Source organism: Giraffa tippelskirchi, chromosome 11 (genome assembly GCF_054371585.1).
Source record: "Giraffa tippelskirchi isolate mGirTip1 chromosome 11, T2T-mGirTip1v1.2.pri, whole genome shotgun sequence".
Classification (NCBI taxonomy): domain Eukaryota; kingdom Metazoa; phylum Chordata; class Mammalia; order Artiodactyla; family Giraffidae; genus Giraffa; species Giraffa tippelskirchi.
The window spans coordinates 9,636,631-9,654,797 of NC_137285.1; the positions used below are offsets into that span (position 1 = coordinate 9,636,631).

At 51.1% G+C, this 18,167-nt stretch overlaps 1 protein-coding gene and 1 non-coding gene across 3 annotated transcripts; both read right to left on the reverse strand.

Moving 5' to 3' along the window:
* Nucleotides 1-594: 594 nt before the first annotated feature.
* Nucleotides 595-17,545, reverse strand: ACADS (acyl-CoA dehydrogenase short chain). 2 transcript variants are annotated; one of them, XM_081546182.1, is made up of 10 exons: nt 17,424-17,545; nt 15,979-16,142; nt 3,603-3,752; nt 3,283-3,394; nt 2,777-2,928; nt 2,337-2,507; nt 2,117-2,254; nt 1,854-1,949; nt 1,600-1,656; nt 595-1,419 (listed from the first exon to the last, which is right to left on the reverse strand). In XM_081546182.1, the coding sequence occupies exons 1-10, from the start codon at nt 17,467-17,469 to the stop codon at nt 1,267-1,269; spliced, it is 1,239 nt and encodes a 412-aa protein (XP_081402308.1). In that variant the 5' UTR covers nt 17,470-17,545; the 3' UTR covers nt 595-1,266. The 2 variants fall into 2 exon arrangements, with proteins under 2 accessions (XP_081402308.1, XP_081402309.1); XM_081546183.1 differs by lacking the exon at nt 2,777-2,928.
* On the reverse strand, nt 5,338-5,444 carry LOC145527995 (U6 spliceosomal RNA). The gene has a single exon (XR_014070075.1). It is a non-coding gene; the product is annotated as a U6 spliceosomal RNA (small nuclear RNA).
* Nucleotides 17,546-18,167: the final 622 nt, after the last annotated feature.

Consider the following 18,167-nt stretch of genomic DNA (forward strand, 5'->3'; position numbering starts at 1 on the left):
AAGGACCATGTGGGAGGCAGTGACTTTGGGGTTTGCCTCCCACTCCTTCGCTTGGCACCTGCAATAAACCCTGTATGTCCTTTCACCACAGCCTAGTGTCAGTAGACTGGCTTTGCTGCATGTCAGCTGAGTGGACCTGAGTTTGGCTTGGCACCGGGACCCTCTCCCTACAGGTTCAGTGCGGCCCTCCGTGAACAGACAGAAAGCAAAACGATGCTACGAAAGTTTCCATTTCTTTCTTTGCTCCTTCTGCTCTCCTCTACCCCCAGACCCTCTGGCATACTCTCTCCTCCAGCCCCGAGGCCAGGTCCACCAGGCTAGGTCCACCTGCCTGCCTTTCTGCCTGGCAGTGGTCCTGACCTGGCTGGCCCTCCCTGCCCAGCGGCTAGTCTCCCAGACACCCACGGCCATGGGACTCGGCTCCTTAGTCTCCTGCCTCACACCGGAGCTCTCCCAGGGTGGAGCTGGATCCTGCTGCTGCAGCAGCCAGCCCCTCTCACACAGATACACTCTCACACAGGGTGGGGGTTTGTAGGGAGCAGACTAAAGGACCATCGTTCCTTCCCTAGCAGCACCCAGGCAAGGACACTCGGGTCAGGGGACAGGTATGCTTTATTACTTGGTTCCCACGTATGACTGTCCCAAAGCACAAGTCAGACCCCTCACCTGTACTCATTTATACTTTACAAGGGTTATCGGTGCACAGGAAGGCTTCCATAACGACCCAGCCCCAGGGCGGCGGGGCCTCAGAGAACACAACTTCTGCGTTGAGATGTGGTCGTTCGAGGCCCCACCCCACTCCTCCAGACCCTGATCTCAGAGGAAACAGCAGACGCTGGGTCTCCTGCTGAGCACCAGGACCCACAGGACAGAACAGGGGAGTCCCCGGCGGGATCATTTCCCCCTTCCCACGGCCTAGCCCCCAGATGAAGAAAATAAGGCACGGTCAGCGGTGGAGAGGGAACACAGTCAAGAAACCGAGCTGGAGATGGGCGTCCTCGGGCCAGGTGGCTGCCCCGCCTCCGCTGACACCCAGGAAGCCGGCTCTGGGGTGGAACAGAGGGCGGGCGGCAGGTCCACCCAGGAGGCTGGGCCTGGGGGGTGGGAGGGGTCCTGGCAAGAGGGGGCGTGGCCCCGCTCTTCCTTCCGCCCCGCAGACTAGGGCAGGGGAGTCAGGGAGAAGGCCACGTGACTCCCGCCCGCTCTCCCAGGGTCCTCAGGCCAGCCCCGCTCCCAGGCCCGCACGGTCGGCCCTCCAGAAAGGGCTCAGCTCCGGTAGCTCTTGAGCAGGTGCCCGGCGACCACCAGCCTCTGGATCTCACTGGTGCCTTCATAAATCTCGGTGATGCGGGCGTCGCGGTAGTGCCGCTCGGCCGGCATCTCCGTCACGTAGCCCATGCCGCCCAGGATCTGCATGGCCTGAGGGGGAATGCGGGGTCTCAGGAAGGGAAGACCACCCCCCCCTCACCCTCCCCAACTCATGGGGGAAAGACAGGGCAAGACCATCCACACAGAAGGACCAGCGGGGAGGGAGAGGCAGCCGGCACACTCCCGCTTACCCAACCCTGGGGACCTCACCCAGGCAGTGGGGACGCTCACCTGATGGGTGATGGCAGTTGCGGCCTCCGATGCAGCCAGCTTGGCCATTGCCGCCTCCTAACCACAGAGGACGGTGGTGTCAGAAATTCTTAGCACTTGGCCTGTTCAACAGGGCGGGCCTAGGGAAGCCGCCCCTTGGAGCGATAAACCCACAGGCTCAAGGAACTGGGACCCCGCCCAGACGTCTCCCTCAGTGCCTCTGCCCCCACCGAAGCTCTGGGCTGGGTCCGGGGGGACCCCTGCCCTATTGGCACCTTGGTGAAAGGCTTCTTGTTGTCCTTCAGCATGGCAGCGCGCCAGGTCAGCAGCCGGGCACTCTCCAGGGCCAGGACCATGTCTGCCAACTTGAACTGCAACAATCCAGACCCGCCCCACCGGTCAGTGCTTGCCTGCCCTCCCCTCTCCCTGAGGGGCGGGAGGGAGGAGGGCAGAGGACAGGGCAGCGACTGTCTGGGAGGCAGAGAGGAGAGGCCGAAATCACCTCCCTCTGGCGTCCAGGCAAGGCGGCACCTGTTACCTGGATGCCCTGCAGCTTGGTGAGGGGTGCCCCGAAAGCACTGCGGTTCTCGGCGTAGCTCACAGCACAGTCCAGGGCGGCCTGGGCGATGCCCAGGGCTTGGGAGGCGATGCCGATGCGGCCCATGTCCAGGGATTGCTGTGAGGACCGACCTGTCAGGGGCCGGCCGTTCTCCAGGTCCTCACCCTAGGGACCCCCCGCTCCCTGCTGCCGGGCTCACCATGGCAATCTTGAAGCCCAGCCCCGGCTCCCCCAGCAGGCTGTCCTTGGGGATGCGACATTCCTCGAAGATGAGGTTGGCCGTGGACGTAGCCCGGATGCCCAGCTTGTCTTCCTTCTTCCCCAGCGTGAGCCCGGGTGTGGGCATGGGGACCAGGAAGGCACTGATGCCCTGGAGGCCGGGACACGCCCCTGACTTGCTCGCCGGCCCGAGGCCACGCCCCTCACACGAACCACCCGAGACTCCCACTCAGGTACCCCCCAACAACTTCCACCTCCCGCAGAACCTCGCTGTGACGCCCTCTGCTGGCTCCTCCGAGGACAGAGCCGCCCCGGGGCCGGAAAGGGTCAGCCGGCAAGCGCCCCAGAGCCGGAATGGCCACAGAGACTCGGCTGGAGAAACTCTGAACGGCTCGCCGCCCCTCCCTTGAGGGCCCCCACCTTGTTACGCAAGGATCTGTCGGTGCTGGCGAAAACCACGGCGGCCGAGGCCTCCCAGGAGTTGGTGACCCAGGCCTTGGTGCCACTCAGGACCCACGAGTCACCGTCTGCCCGCGCGGTGGTGGCCGCGGCCCCTGCGTCGCTGCCGTTCCCTGCCCCACACGCAGACTCAGAGTCCACCGCCGCCAGCTCGCCGGGACCCAACCTTACACCTCCCACACCAAGCACCCCCAACCCCGCCAAGCACCCCTCCCATTCGCGCCCCCCCCCCCCGCCCCCAGCTGGTGAGACAGACCCGGGTGCAGGGAATCAGGGTCTGGCTCCTGAAAGAAGGGGCTGGAGGGCCACACCAGCTCCCTCAGCCCTCGGGGTGGGGGGACGTGGCACCTGGCTGTCTCCAAGACTAAGGGACCCTGGGGTCCAAGTCCCTCCTTCCCAGCTCAGTCAAGGTGGACCCCGGGCAGGGTGGGGGTGGGTGTAGGTGAACCACTGTCCCACAGTGGTACCTGGTTCACTGAGGGCAAAGCAGCCAATTTTGTCGCCACTAGTGAAGGGAGTGACCCACCGCTGCTTCTGCTCCTTGGTGCCGAACTTCAGGATGGGCCCCAAGTAGAGGGACTGGGGGGACAGTGGGAGGTGGTCGTCACAGGCCCCAGCACACCTGCATACCCACCCCCCAGGCCTCCTCTCTCCAGAGGCCCCATGCAAAGGATCAGGCCCAGAGGCGGTCAGGGGCGGGGAGCCAAGGGAGGGCTGTGCCCTGGATGTTGGGCCGCCTGGAGCCTCCCCTCTGCCCATGTGTCCGCGGCCCAGGTGGGAGACTCACATTGTTGACACTCATGATGACTCCCGTAGAAGCACAGCCCCGGCTGATCTCCTCCATAGCAATGGAGTAGGCCAGGTAATCGAGGCCGGCTCCGCTGAGCTCCTCCGGCACGTCCATGGCCATGAGCCCCAGCTTGCCCATCTTCTTCACCTGGCCCCAGGAAAGGATGTCATGGCAAAGGCAGCTCCTGGGAGAGGGGGGTGGGGGTGTGGCCAAGGCCCACCTCTCCAACCCCAACCCACCTGCCCCCAGGCTGGTGCCCACAAAACTCAGGTCAGGTGACCCTATCCACCCAGCCCAGAACCCCCAAGGCTGGATCTGTATGACAGCCCTGTTCTCTCAGGCAGTCCTGCCCCCATACTCTGCCCTCACTCATCTCTGTGTTTACAGCCACAATCAGTGAACACGCAGAAGGCACAAGAAGGCTTCAGGGGCCTCCAAGGTGAAGGAGCAGGGCAGCACAGTGCCACACAGACCTTCTTTCAGCCCCTCACGCTCACCACACAGCCCATCCTCCCCACCACAGTGCCTTTGCACATGCTGTTCCTGTCAGTGATGCCTGGTTGTTATCTCCTCCCGCCTGTAGGTCTCAGCTCAGGCATCACTTCTGCTGGGTGGCCATCTCGGACCTCACTGAGTCAAATCCTTTAATCACACACTCGCGCAGCACCTCTAACTTCACACCTCTTCATGTGCTTGTTCTGATTACAGTCTCTCTCCCTGACCACAAGGGCAGAGACGGCGCAGTTTTGCCCACTGCTGTATTCCAGTGCCAATGAAAGATTCGATAAAGGGGAAAAGCTTGGAATGTTTGACTTGGAATCGAGGAGTGGCTGGGGTTAATTATCGAGTGCCTTTTACATGCTCAACGCTGGAAAGTGCTTCATGTGTATTCTCGGTCGAGTCTCTCCAAAGCTCAAAGGTTCACTGAGTCAACCTCATGTCACAGGTGAGGAAGCTGGAGCACTTTGCACAGGGTGGACCTTGTAAATGGTGGGGCTGAGACTGAAACCCAGCACTGACTCCAGGACCACAACCAGCTCAGTCTGCACAAGGTGAGTGATCCCTGAACAGCATTTGAAAAAAAAGTTTTATTGAACGCTAGCTGATCTACAATGTTGTGTGAATTTCTGCTATATAGCAAAGTAACTGTTATACATATTCTTTTTCATATTGTTTTCCATTAGGGTTTATCACAGGATACTGAATATAGTTCCACGTGCTGTACGGTAAGGCCTTGTTGTTTATCCATCCTACATACAATAGTTTGCGTCTGCTAATCCCAAACTCCCAATTCGTCCCTCCCTCACCCCCTTCTCCTTGGCAACTACATGTCTGTTCTCCCTGTCTGTGAGTATGTTTCTGTTCCGTATTAATAGAAAGGTTCAATTTGTGTTGTATTTTAGATAACATATGTAAGTGATATCGTATGGTATTTGTCCTTCTCTTTGATTTACTTCACTTAGTATGATAACCTCTAGGTCCACCACGGTACTGCAAATGACATTCTTTCATTCTTGTTTATGGCTGAGTAATATTCCACTGTATATATGTACCACATGTTCTTTTTTTTTTTTTTTTTTTTTATAAATTTATTTATTTTAGTTGGGGGCCAATCACTTCACAACATTGCAATAGTTTTTGCCATACATTGACATGAATCAGCCATGGGTTTACATGTGTCCCCCTCCTGGACCCCCCACCCACCTCCCTCCCCATCCCATCCTTCTGGATCAAAAATATGGAACGCTTCACGAATTTGCGTGTCATCCTTGCGCAGGGGCCATGCTAATCTTCTCTGTATCGTTCCAATTTTAGTATATGTGCTGCCGAAGCAAGCACATATGTACCACATGTTCTGTATCCATTCATCTGTCCATGGACAGTTAGGTGGTCTCCATGTCTTGCTATTGTGGACAGTGCTGCTATGGACACAGGGGTGCATGTATCTTTTCAAATTACAGCTTTGTCTGGATATATGCCCCGTACTGGGACTGCTGGACCACATGGCAACTCTAATTTCAGTTTTCTGAGGAGCCTCCCTACTGCTATCCACTGCACCAGTTCACATTCCCACCTTTTCTCCACACCCTCTCCAGCATTTATTATTCGGACACTTTTTAATGTTGGCCAGTCTGACCGGTGTGAGGTGGTACCTCTTTGTAGTTTCCATTTGCATTTCTCCAAGAATTAGAACGGCATCATTAAGTGACTGAGAAGTCCTTGACTCGGCAGCGATGTCCGGGAAGAGGGGCCCGGGTGAATCTGCTGAACTTTCACACAGATTTGTGTCCCTCTATGAAACTGGGTGTTTGATTGCACCTTGGGTTGTTCCCATGGGAGATGATTTGCAAGACTCTACGCTTGGGGTGGGCCTGACCCACCTCAGGGTCTCCCCTGTAATACAGGGGAAGAGATGGCCCGTGCCTGGGAGGCAGAATGACAGCCTCACAGAGACAAGCACGCCCTAATCCCCAGGTTCAAAGAGACTGAGTATGTTCAAAGAGACTCTGCCGAGGAGATTAAGCAAAGGACCCTGAGGTGAGGAGGGGCTTCCCTGGATTATCCAGGGAGGCCAGTGTCCTCACAGGGTCCTTATAAGGGAAAGAGGAGAAACTGGAAAAGGCCAGGCAGTGATTCTCCTTGGGGCCCGCCCAAAGGCCTGCCCACACCTTGATCAGAGCCCAGAGAGACCAGCTTTGGATTTCTGCCCTCCAGGCACGGTCAGGTACTAAGTGTGCACTGTTCTAGCCACTGATTCCGGGGCCAGGTGTTGCAACAGCATAGGAAGCTGGTACACAGTGACAAATAGGATTCAGAGCCACCAGGGGTGTGGCATTTCGAGACTCACTAAAAAAAACAAATTCTGTGGTCACCACACACCTGGGGGCAGCAGCGGGGTGGCACTTCAGGAAAGCTGGCGGGAACCCAGGAGTGGGCGAGGGTGGGAGGGTCTGAGTCAATTTCTAAGTAAGTTGATAAGAAGTCAGGGGTCCCCAAGGAGGAAAGAGGGGTCTGAGGCTCTTGAAGAGGAGATAGGGGTCTGGAGTTCTCAAAGAGGAGAAAAGGACAAATTTTTTTCCCCTACATTCCTACATTCTTTGTCACATAAGATGTTTTTTTAAGCCCAGAGCTGATGATTACACAACAAAACAGCTCAGCTTAAACTCTGTACTGAGGATTTTATATATAAAACAACAATGTATCCTGCTTGAGGACATGTTTCTCTTGTCCATGATCTTGTTCTCTTGAACATGATGTTTCTCAGTCGGGTAGGGCTCTTTGTGACCCCATGGACTATATAGTCTATGGAATTCTCCAGGCCAGAATACTGGAGTGGATAGCCTTTCTCTTCTCCAGGGGATCTTCCCAACCCAGGGATAGAACCCAGCAGATTCTTTACCAGCTGAGCCACCAGGGAAACCCAAGAATACTGGAGTGGGTAGCCTATCCCTTCTCTAGTGGATCTTCCCAACCCAGGAATTGAACCGGGATCTCCAGCAATGCAGGTGGATTCTTTACTAACAGAGCTATGAGGGAAGCCTAAGGATATAACAACAATGTATCCTGCTTGAGGACATGTTTCTCTTTCTTGAGAACCTTCTGACTAATCCTGTTATCTTAAAATGTATATTATGGGAGGGGCTCTAGTAAAATCTTTCTATTGTTCTAATTCTGTCATCTTAAAATGTAAATTGTGGCAGTGGGTCTAGTAAGATCTTTACAACCTTGAGACATTCTTTTGATTTATTGTAATAACCAATTTAAAAAGTATATAGCTCCCTTGCTAAGACTAGCACTCCCGGCCCCTTCTGATGTCTATGTCAGAAGCTTTCTCTGTCCCTTCTCACTGTAATAAAACTTCTGCCACACTAGAGCCCTGAGTGGTCAAGCCTGGTTTCTGGTCCTGAAGCTGAATCTTCTTGGGAGATCACTGAATCCGACATGGTTCACTGTAAGCTGTCAGATCAAGGAGTGGGTAAAGGTGGGGAGTAGAGAGCAGTTGAGGCACTCTCTGTCTCTGAGCACGACCTGGGGACTCAGAGCCCGGTGCCAGCCCCGGGGTGGCCTCAGAACAGAGCCCCTTTCGAACCCACGTTTATGGCCTCCGGCAAACCTATTCCAGAGTTAGGTGGTGGTTTACTGGGGAGGCCTGTGCTGGCTCACCAGCTAGGGCTGCATTCTACCAGGAGCCAGAAATACACAGGGTCCCCAAAATTCATGCTCAAGCCCAGGCAGGAACACCACTGGAGGGCTTTCTGTGGCCAAACAGCAAAAAAAAAACTGATGTAGGAAAAAAAAAAGCCCCATTTGTCTCACCCTACATGCACCATCCAGCTTTTCTAGGCATTAAGACACACACCCCCCTCTTCAGCCTCTCTCTCTCTCTGGTCCATGACCATGGGATAAATGACACATCAGCCCATCACACCAAGAAGATTCCATTTCACCCCAGGAGACAGAAGGGGAACCAAAATTCCCAGGTGGAGTACAGGCAGGACAAGGACGACCCCGTTTTCCTGTAATGGGTAGGGGCTCTCGCGCAGATGGTGGCACTCCCGGGGCACTCGGAGTCTGATGAGAAAGCCAGGGCCCCTGGCTCTCTGCCCCTCACCCCTGCCCTCTAGTGCCCTCTGTACTAGAATAGAAAGCTGCCGGAGTCCACAATGACTGCACCCAAGTGGCGGCCTCACCAGCATGCTATTTTCCCCCCAACCTTTCTCATTCCCAAGTGTATCTGGAGATTTCTGGCAATACGCCACGGCCAGCTGCAGGAACATCCTAGGGAACATGTGGAGACAGATAGGCAGTGGAGAGAAGAGACGGCGTGATCAGGAAGAAAGTGAAGACAAGATAAAAAGCAGCGCACACACACACACACAAAGACCGTGTCTCCAGCTGTAGAAATCATTTCTGATCTCAGCATGTTTGATGGTAACTGGCTAACAGCAGCCAGCCTCCCTGATATTTTTGCCAATTTGGAGCGATCTCAAGGGGAACCCCTCAGAGACGCTACCCATGGTGTTATTCTCCATGCCTGTGTCTGTGAACCAGGAGTGTGGACCTGCAACCCTGCCCGGCCCAAGCCTAGTAGTCTCCAAACCCGCAAGAGAGGGACTTCCCTGGCAGTCTAGTGGTTAAGACTCCCCGTCCATCGTGATTATCTGGGTCGTGAAGATCTTTTTTGTACAGTTCTTCTGTGTATTCTTGCCACCTCTTCTTAATATCTTCTGCTTCTGTTAGGTCCATACCATTTCTCTCCTTTATCGAGCCTATCTTTGCATGAAATGTTCCTTTGGTATCTCTAATTTTCTTGAAGAGATCTCTAGTCTTTCCCAATCTGTTGTTTTCCTCTATTTCCTTGCACTGATTGCTGAGGAAGGCTTTCTTATCTCTCCTTGCTATTCTTTGGAACTCTGCATTCAGATGGGAATATCTTTCCTTTTCTCCTTTGCTTTTCGCTTCTCTTCTCTTCCCAGCTATCTGTAAGGCCTCCTCAGACAGCCATTTTGCTTTTTTGCATTTCTTTTCCATGGGGATTTTCTTGATCCCTGTCTCCTGTACAATGTCACGAACCTCTGTCCATAGTTCATCAGGCACTCTGTCTATCAGGTCTAGTCCCTTAAATCTATTTGTCACTTCCACTGTATACTCATAAGGGATTTGATCTAGGTCATACCTGAATGGACTAGTTGTTTTCCCTACTTTCTTCAATTTAAGTCTGAATTTGGCAATAAGCAGTTCATGATCTGAGCCACAGTCTGCTCCCGGTCTTGTTTTTGCTGACTGTATAAAGCTTCTCCATCTTTGGCTGCAAAGAATATAATCAATCTGATTTCGGTGTTGACCATCTGGTGATGTCCACGTGTAGAGTCTTCTCTTGTGTTGTTGGAATAGGGTGTTTGCTATTACCAGTGCGTTCTCGTGGCAAAACTCTATTAGCCTTTGCCCTGCTTCATTCTGTACTCCAAGGCCAAACTTGCCTGTTACGCCAGGTGTTTCTTGACTTCCTACTTTTGCATTCCAGTCCCCTATAATGAAAAGGACATCTTTTTTGGGTGTTAGTTCTAGAAGGTCTTGTAGGTCTTCATAGAACCGTTCAACTTCAGCTTCTTCGGCGTTACTGGTCGGGGCATAGACTTGGATTACTGTGATATTGAATGGTTTGCCTTGGAAACAAACAGAGATCATTCTATCATTTTTGAGATTGCATCCAAGTACTGCATTTTGGACTCTTTTGTTGACCATAATGGCTACTCCATTTCTTCTAAGGGGCTCTTGCCCACAGTAGTAGATATAATGGTCATCTGAGTTAAATTCACCCATTCCAGTCCATCTTAGTTCGCTGATTCCTAGAATGTCAACGTTCACGCTTGCCATCTCCTGTTTGACCACTTCCAATTTGCCTTGATTCATGGACCTAACATTCCAGGTTCCTATGCAATATTGCTCTTTACAGCATCGGACTTTGCATCTATCACCAGTCACATCCACACTTGGGTATCGTTTTTGCTTTGGCTCCATCCCATCATTCTTTCTGGAGTTATTTCTCCACTGATCTCCATTAGCATATTGGGCACCTACTGACCTGGGGAGTTCATCTTTCAGTGTCCTATCTTTTTGCCTTTTCATACTGTTGATGGGGTTTTCAAGGCAAGAATACTGAAGTGGTTTGCCATGCCCTTCTCCAGTGAACCACATTCTGTGAGACCTCTCCACCATGACCCATCCGTCTTGGGTGGCCCCACAAGGCATGGCTTAGTTTCATTGAGATAGACAAGGCTGTGGTCCGTGTGATCAGACTAGCTAGTTTTCTGTAATTTTAGTTTCAGTGTGTCTGCCCTCTGATGCCCTCTCGCAACACTTACCGTGGGTTGCCATTTCCTCCTCCAGGGGATCTTCCCAACCCAGGGATAGAACCCAAGTCTCCTGCATTGCAGGCGGATTCTTTACCACTGAGTCACCTGGGAAGGCCCCACTTGCATGGCCAAAAGTAATAAATAAAGAAATATTTTAAATGCATGAAGTTTGTTTAAAAAAAACCAAAACTCCCAAGAGAACATGTGAGAAAGAGAAAGACCCCTTTCCTAGCAGAGCGAGCCTTCAGCACCTGCTGCCTTCATATGTGGGACCTGTTTCAGAGGATGCTTCATATAAAAAGCAGTGCTTTTAAGTCACTTCTAAAGCTCACATTTCTAAAAAATCAAATTTGTCCTGAGTTTGCCGATGCTCATGCGAGTCCAAACTAATTCCCTTTAGAGAATCACGTCTCCTTACCTGTTGAAGATTTGTTGCTTTATTCATGGGAAAGGGCCACAGGAGCCACCTCCCCAGCTTCTACTCTGTGCCCGGTGTGTGCCGAGTGCTGGGACAGTAAGAACATTCAGGATGACTTGACCATAAAGTTCAAGCCCATAAATTCAGCAAACATCTGCTGAATGCCAAGCACTTACTTGGCAAGGAAGAGTTTTGCTGGGCCAGGAGGTAAGGGTTTGAACAAGCTTGGCCTTCAGGAAGGTAACCTCAGAAAATAACTGGGACATAGTACACACACAATTGTGTGATAAGCACACCCAGAGAACCAGGGATTATGAACACAGAGAAATGAATTCTTGGTGGGAGAGGTGAAAGGTGATGCTATTCAGGGGACACCACCAGGGTGGCATTAACAAGAGTCTGTGCATATGAATAAGAGGAAAAATGGAGTATAGTTCAAGAGGCTTCTATGTGGTGAACTATCATCTGAGATTAGGGCAAGAGGAGGAAAAGCAGATTTTGCACCCAATATATTAAACTTACTCAATAAACATTCACTGAGTGAAGGAAAAGAAACTGGGTTCAGTTTTCTAGATATAAACATGCACATACAGGGACTTCCCTGGCGGTTGCAGGGGTTAGGACGTGGTGCTTCCACTGCAGGGGACTTGGATTCAATCCCTAACTGGGGAACTAAAATCCTGCAAGCCACACAGTGCGGCCAAAAGTAAACAAACAGATAAAAACGCACATTTACATCCCCAGAGTCCAAAGCTGGTTTGGAAACACCATTCTATTTCTAATTTCCCTTTGTTATGTAGTAGCATTGCAGACTCATAACTGTTCCTTTTTTTTTCCCCTGGGAGCTGTGGGGGGTAGGTTAACACACAGACATACCAAAGTTCAACTTAGATTACAAAATCAGCCAAGTGAGCAGAACTAGCCTTCCGGGCCTGTCCACCTTGCAATTCTTCTCCCCTTGACTTCCTCAAGAACCCACTTTTCCTGGGAGAAAAAGTTCTTCAGGAAAAGAAATATTAGAAAACACTAACTAAGCATCTCCTACAGGTTGGGGGAGCACAGAATCTACATCTGGCTCCTCTGATCCCAGCCCCATGGCTTTATTGACCGAGAAATGTAATTCCTGGCTTCTGTTTCCTCACCTGAAAACTGGAGATCAATGAAGAAACTGCCTGAGTGTTTTGTTGATGATTTAAGGGTAAGTACATGAAAATCACCAACTTAATGGACACGAATTTGAGCAAACTCCAGGAGGTAGAGGAGGACACAGGAGCCTGGCAGGCTATAGTCCATGGGGTCGCAGAGTCAGACACAACTGAGCGACTGGACAACAACCTGGAATATGGTAACCCCCAAATGATAGTTACTCCTGTTGTTATTACTATCATCATTTTAAAACACGAGTGGTATTATTTTTAATTTCGCAACCCGTCCTATTACCCTTGTGTCTACTGTTTTGATCCTTCTGCTTGTTTAAGTCCTGGATTTCCTTCTGTAACTATAGCTGAGCACCACCCATAGTAACAGAGACAGTGAGAAAAGCAATGAGCCAATACACTTTGACCCTCAGCGAAGGGACACCCTGGGCAACCGCTGCATCCCATCAGCGACCAAAATGAGAGTGTCCAATTCATGCAAGGCGGTAGCAAGATCAGAGATCAGAAGATTTAGTGCTATTTCTCCCCAAGCCCTACAACCTCAGGCAATTCCTACAACTGTTCCTTTATCCTCTGTTGTTGTTCAGTCACTAAGCCTGTCACCATCTCCCAGAGCTTGCTCAAACTCATGTCCATTCAGTCGGTGATGCTGTCCAAACATATCCTCTGTTGTCCCCTTCTCATCCTGCCCTCAATCTTTCCCAGCATCAGGGTCTTTTCCAGTGAGTCAACTCTTCGCATTGGGTGGCCAAAGTATTAGAGTTTCAGCATTAGTCCTTCCAATGAATATTCGGGGTTGATTTTCTTTAGGATGGACTGGTTTCATCTCCTTGCAGTCTAAGGGACTCCAACAGTCTTCTCCAACACCACACTTCAAAAGCATCAATTCTTTGGCAATCAGTCTTCTTTATGGTATAACCCTCACATCTGTACATGACTACTGGAAAAACCATAGTTTTGACTAGGCGGACCTTTGTAGGCAGTGATGTCTCTGTTTTTTAACACGCTGTCTAGGTTTATCACAGCTTTTCTTCCAAGAAGCAAGCATCTTTTAATTTCATGGCTGCAGTCACTATCCGCAGTGATTTTGGAGCCCAAGAAAATAAAGTCTGTCACTGTTTCCATTGTTTCCCCATCTGTTTACCATGACATGATGGGACCGGATGCCACGATCTTAGTTTTTTCAATGTTGAGTTTTAAGTCAGCTTTTTCACTCTCCTCTTTCACCTTCATCAAGAGGCTCTTTAGTTCCTCTTCACTTTCTGCCATAAGGGTGGTGTCATCTGCATATCTGAGGTTATTGATATTTCTCCCAGCAATCTTGATTCCAGCTTGTGATTCATCCAGCAAGGTATTTCACATGATGTACTCTGCATATAATTTAAATTAGCAGGGTGACAATATACAGCCTTGATGTACTCCTTTCCCAATTCTGAACCAGTCTGTTGTTCCAGTTCTAATTGTTGCTTCTTGACCTCTGTACAGATTTCTCAGGAGGCAGGTCAGGTGGTCTGGTATTCCCATCTCTTGAAGAATTTTCCACAGTTTGTTGTGATCCACACAGTCAAAGGCTTTAGCATGGTTAATGAAGCAGAAGTAGATGTTTTTCTGGAACTCTCTCGCTTTTTCGATGATCCAATGGATGTTGGCAATTTGATCTCTGGTTCCTCTGCCTTTTCTAAATCCAGCTTGCACATTTGGAAGTTCTCGGTTCACGTACTGTTGAAGCCTAGCTTGAAGGGTTTTGAGCATTATCTTGCTCGCAAGTGAAATGAGCGCAATTATGTGGTAGTTTGGACATTCTTTGGCATTGCCCCTCTTTGGGATTGGAATGAAAACTGACTTTTTCCAGTCCTGTGGCCACTGCTGAGTTTGGCAAATTTGCTGGCATACTGAATGTAGCACTTTCACAGCATCACCTTTTAGGATCTGAAATGGCTCAACTAGAATTCTGTCACGTCCACTAGCTTTGTTGGTAGTAATGCTTCCTAAGGCCCACTTGACTTTGCACTCCAGGATGTCTGGTTCTAGGTGAGTGACCATACCATCGTGGTTATCTGGGTCATTAAGACCTTTTTTGTACAGTTCTTTCCTCTAGGCAAAGGAAATAATGGCAGGACTCCTGATAATCTAATAAGATTACAGATATGAAGACACTTATCCAAGATAAAACAAAATAACAAATGACATCACTACTCTAAGCTAGGTAATGCATTTGCCAATCTGGACTGGACAGCCTCTGTGTGCTAGAATGTGCCAAAAGGGAAGGAGGCTGATGCCTTTGGTCTCTTCCTTCCACATCTTTTTCTACCACTATTTAGCAGCAGGGTTAATTTGTAAATTCCCCAGCCCTATAAAGTAAGTAAGAGGTTATAAAGCCAAAGAACTGGTTAAGAGTAGGTTGGTAGAAAGCCTGCTGCTACTGTCAGCTTTCTTGCACAAAGCAAGTCTTATGTCTGTTAACATAATAAGTAATCTGAAGGAATACAGAAAAAAAAAATCTAGTGGTCTGTTGTCATTAGGCAGGAAAAGCTGCGATATATGGCCATGTCATGGACAACGGCCCTGGGGCAGCACCAGAGTGTGTGGCTATGGAGGATAATATTTCCAACCAGAATGGGGCTTCCCAGCTGGGCTTCTGGGACAACCCTGTGGCTAGTGGGTGCAGTAGGGTTTTGGAGCCTACTACACTTGGAGTGTGAATTCTAGCTCCACAGACCGGTAAGCCTTGGAAAATCACTTCCCCTCTCTGTGCTTCAGTTTTCTCAATTGCAATAAAAATAATGATAGTATTAATAGCTTGTTTTTCAGATGCACCATGAACTTGACACACGTGATCGCCTACAATCCTCACAACCGTTCCAGGAAGCCAAATGGAGATTAGATCTGTAGCTGAGGATGCCTTTAGGACTAAATGCAATGATGTGACGACCTCAAGGCTTACCACCTAAAAGTTGCCCAGCTCATTTTGGTGTTCAGAATGCCACCCACCTACCCTACTTGGAGCTCTTTAGATGTTATAGCCACAGTCCAGGCACAGTGCTCAGTACACTGTGAACGCACAACATGCACTAAGCTGGGAAAGGGGCCCCAAGGCTGAAGAAACATGTTAATAGTGACCATAAGTTTTGAATTCCCCAGAGGGGCAGACAGGGCGCGAAGGCCTGACAGAATCAGTTTAACACACAGTATCTCAACAAATATCTACTGTTTATAATCCTGTACCAGACAACTTGTTAAACCTCATGGGAGGGTACAACAGAAGCATCTCAAACTTGTCCTCACCAGGGAGGACGGTACTGACTGGGATCTCAGCGGCTGGCAGAAGACAGACTTGGGTCGGAACCTTAGCTCTGTAACTCATTAGCTCCATGACCTTGGGCACATTATTTAATCCCTTCATCAATCTGAGTTTCATCAACTACACAACAGGATAGTAATAATGGCACCTTTATCTCACTGGACAGTTTTAAGAGACAGATAAGCTAGGCACTTCCCTAGTGGTCCAGTGGTTAAGACTCCAAGCTGCCACTGAAGGGGGTGTGAGTTTGATTCCCAGTCAGGGAATTAAGATCCTGCGTAACACGTGGTGCGGCCAAAAAAAAACAAAAGAAACAGGTGTGCTGACAGTCCATCAGCACTTAGGAGAGTGCCAAGCACACGTCAGCATTTTATAAGTGTTAACTATTATTATCAACACCATGCCTGGAATATAGTAAGCATAGCAACCATCCACCATGACTGTTATCCCAGAAGTTATTATCCCAGCTACAGGCCTCATGCTGGAGAGCGGAAACCTCCAGGGCATTTTCTGGCTCCCAGGGTCACGCCCCCTGAGGGCCCCCTGACTGCAGTGTCCCCGCCTCTGACTGTCACTGTCACCAGCTATCCTGGAGCAGACGGCAGATTCCATCACTGGGTGCTGAGGTTGGAATTCTCACCTGAGCTGCTGGGAAGCGATGCTCCTTGTCCACTTGGGCTGCGATGGGAAAGAGCTCCTTCTCGGCAAAGTCACGGCACGTCTGCCGCAGCATCTGGTGAGTCTCAGGCAGTTCAACAGACTGGTAGACGGTATGTAGGCGACGCCAGCCCCAAGGCCAGGGGGCTGCCAGAGAGAAGAGGAGTCAGTGGAAGGGGAATGCAAGAGGTCTCACGTAGTAATTAAAATAATAACGGTGATCCACTTACTGGGTGGGCTTCCCTGGTGGCTCAGATGGTAAAGAAACTGCCTGCAATGTAGGAGACCCAGGTTCAATCCCTGGGTCGGGAAGATCCCCTGGAGAAGGGAATGACTATCCACTCCAGTATTCTTGCTGGGAGAATTCCACGGACAGAGGAGCCTGGCGGGCTATACAGTCCATGGGGTCACAGAGTTGGACACGACTGAGTGATGAACACTTTCATTTTCACTTTTTTACTTACTGGGTGGCTCTCCACCACAGATGACTTGTGTCCCCCAGGGGACATCTGGCAATGTCTGGAGACATTTTTGGTTGTCTCAACCGAAGAGCGGTAGGGAGTGGGTATAGGCCAGGAATACTGCTAAACATTGTACAGGACAGAACCCACGACAAAGAACTAGGGGCCCAAAATGTCACTAACGCTGCTATTGAGAATAGAATGGAATATTCACCACGCTTGCTGAATACTTTGTACAACAATCCTACTCAGTGGCCAGTATGACACCAGTAACAGTAAGAGCACAGCTCTGTGACCTCAGGCAAGGATCTTAACTTCACTGGTTTCTCTAAATGTAGATAGAGGACAACAGTACTCTGCTCCTGGGCTAGAACCATGAAAACTAACTGTAGCACTTAGCACTTAACCCTAACCCTGCTGAGAGTGGCGACAGCTCTCAAAGAGGGTCCCCTTTATTATTATTCAGGGTAAGTGGGTCTTGATCAGGCAAAGAAGCCCTGGCCACAGGTGCCACTGCTGCTACAGGGTAGAGAAATTAGAAGATGGGAAAGAGGCTACCAGTGAGCTCCTGTAATCTGCCAGGCACCTGTGTTTTAATCCTTGTAACAACTCTGTGAGAACAGCAGTATTACTGTGGTCGTTTCACACAAGGGCCCAAGGTCATAGATGCACAGTCTGGGTTCAACCCCAGGCCTGGCACTCTAGGAATGGCGCACCCTGAACCTCCTCCGAAGGTGCAATAAGTTGGGGGGAGGGGGGGGTGCAGCGTGAGAAACGGGCTGGGACTAGGGGTCGGAGCAGGGGCCGCGGCCACGCAGGCGCGAGGAGCAGCCTAACTGGGTCAAAGGCCTCGGGATCCGGAGTGGGCACCGCCCGGCCGCCCGCCCGGCCGCCCGCCCTGCCGCAGGGGTGACCCGGCTGCCGGGACCCACGCCCGCCCCACCGTACAGGGTCGGAACGCACTCACCTCCGCGGACAAGGCCACAGGTCCGGGCGAGCAGCGTGGCAGCCATGGAGGACAGACACGGTGGGTTGGACGGTACTAGGGTTCTTCCCGGCGACCTCGGGGCCGCAGCATCGGTTCCGGGCGGCGCGGGGAGGGACCCGGGCCAGTCAGGAGCCCGCCCCTCGGGGGCGGGGCCGGCTGCGGGTGCTCCCAAGCCCCGCCTCAGCCCTCCACCCCCACCGCAGAGATAATCCAGCTCTTTAGGGAAAGTCTCTGTTGTTGTTCAGCCCGCTAAATCGCTAAATCGTATCCGACTCTTTGCAACCCCATGAATTGAAGCCCGCCAGGCTTCCTTGTCCTTCACCATCTCCCGGAGTTTGCTCAAATTCATGTCCGTTGAGTCGGTGATGCGGTCCAACCATCTCATCCTGTGTCGTCCCCTTCTCTTCCTGCCTTCAATCGCCTTCAGTCTTTCCCGGCATCAGGCAGGGTCTTTTCCAATGAGTCGGCTCTTCGCATCAGGTGGCCAAAGTATTGGAGCTTCAGCTTCAGTACTTCCGATGAATATTCAGGGTTGATTTCCTGGTTCTAGGCTGATCTTAAAACTCTTCAGGGTGCGAGCCTAGCTCTCTCCTAAAATCCAGTTCCGTGATCTAAAAAACTCCACTTGGCCTTCCCCCGCCCCAAACCCACCCGCCCCCGCTGTCCCTGGTGAAGCCTCCCAGTGCAGCTTTTCTCCAGGATCTCTAGCTGCTGCCTGTCTCA

What these genes read in the sequence shown, in the direction of transcription:
- ACADS (XM_081546182.1), bottom strand. Translation starts at nt 17,469, where the DNA reads ATGGCTGCCACGCTGCTCGCCCGGACCTGTGGCCTTGTCCGCGGAG. An exon ending in ACAGATCCTTGCGTAACAAG is followed by an intron (nt 2,508 to 2,776) that starts GTGGGGGCCCTC and finishes CCCGGCCTCCAG; the next exon opens with GGCATCAGTGCCTTCCTGGT. An exon ending in ACAAGAAGCCTTTCACCAAG is followed by an intron (nt 1,657 to 1,853) that starts GTGCCAATAGGG and finishes CTCTGTGGTTAG; the next exon opens with GAGGCGGCAATGGCCAAGCT.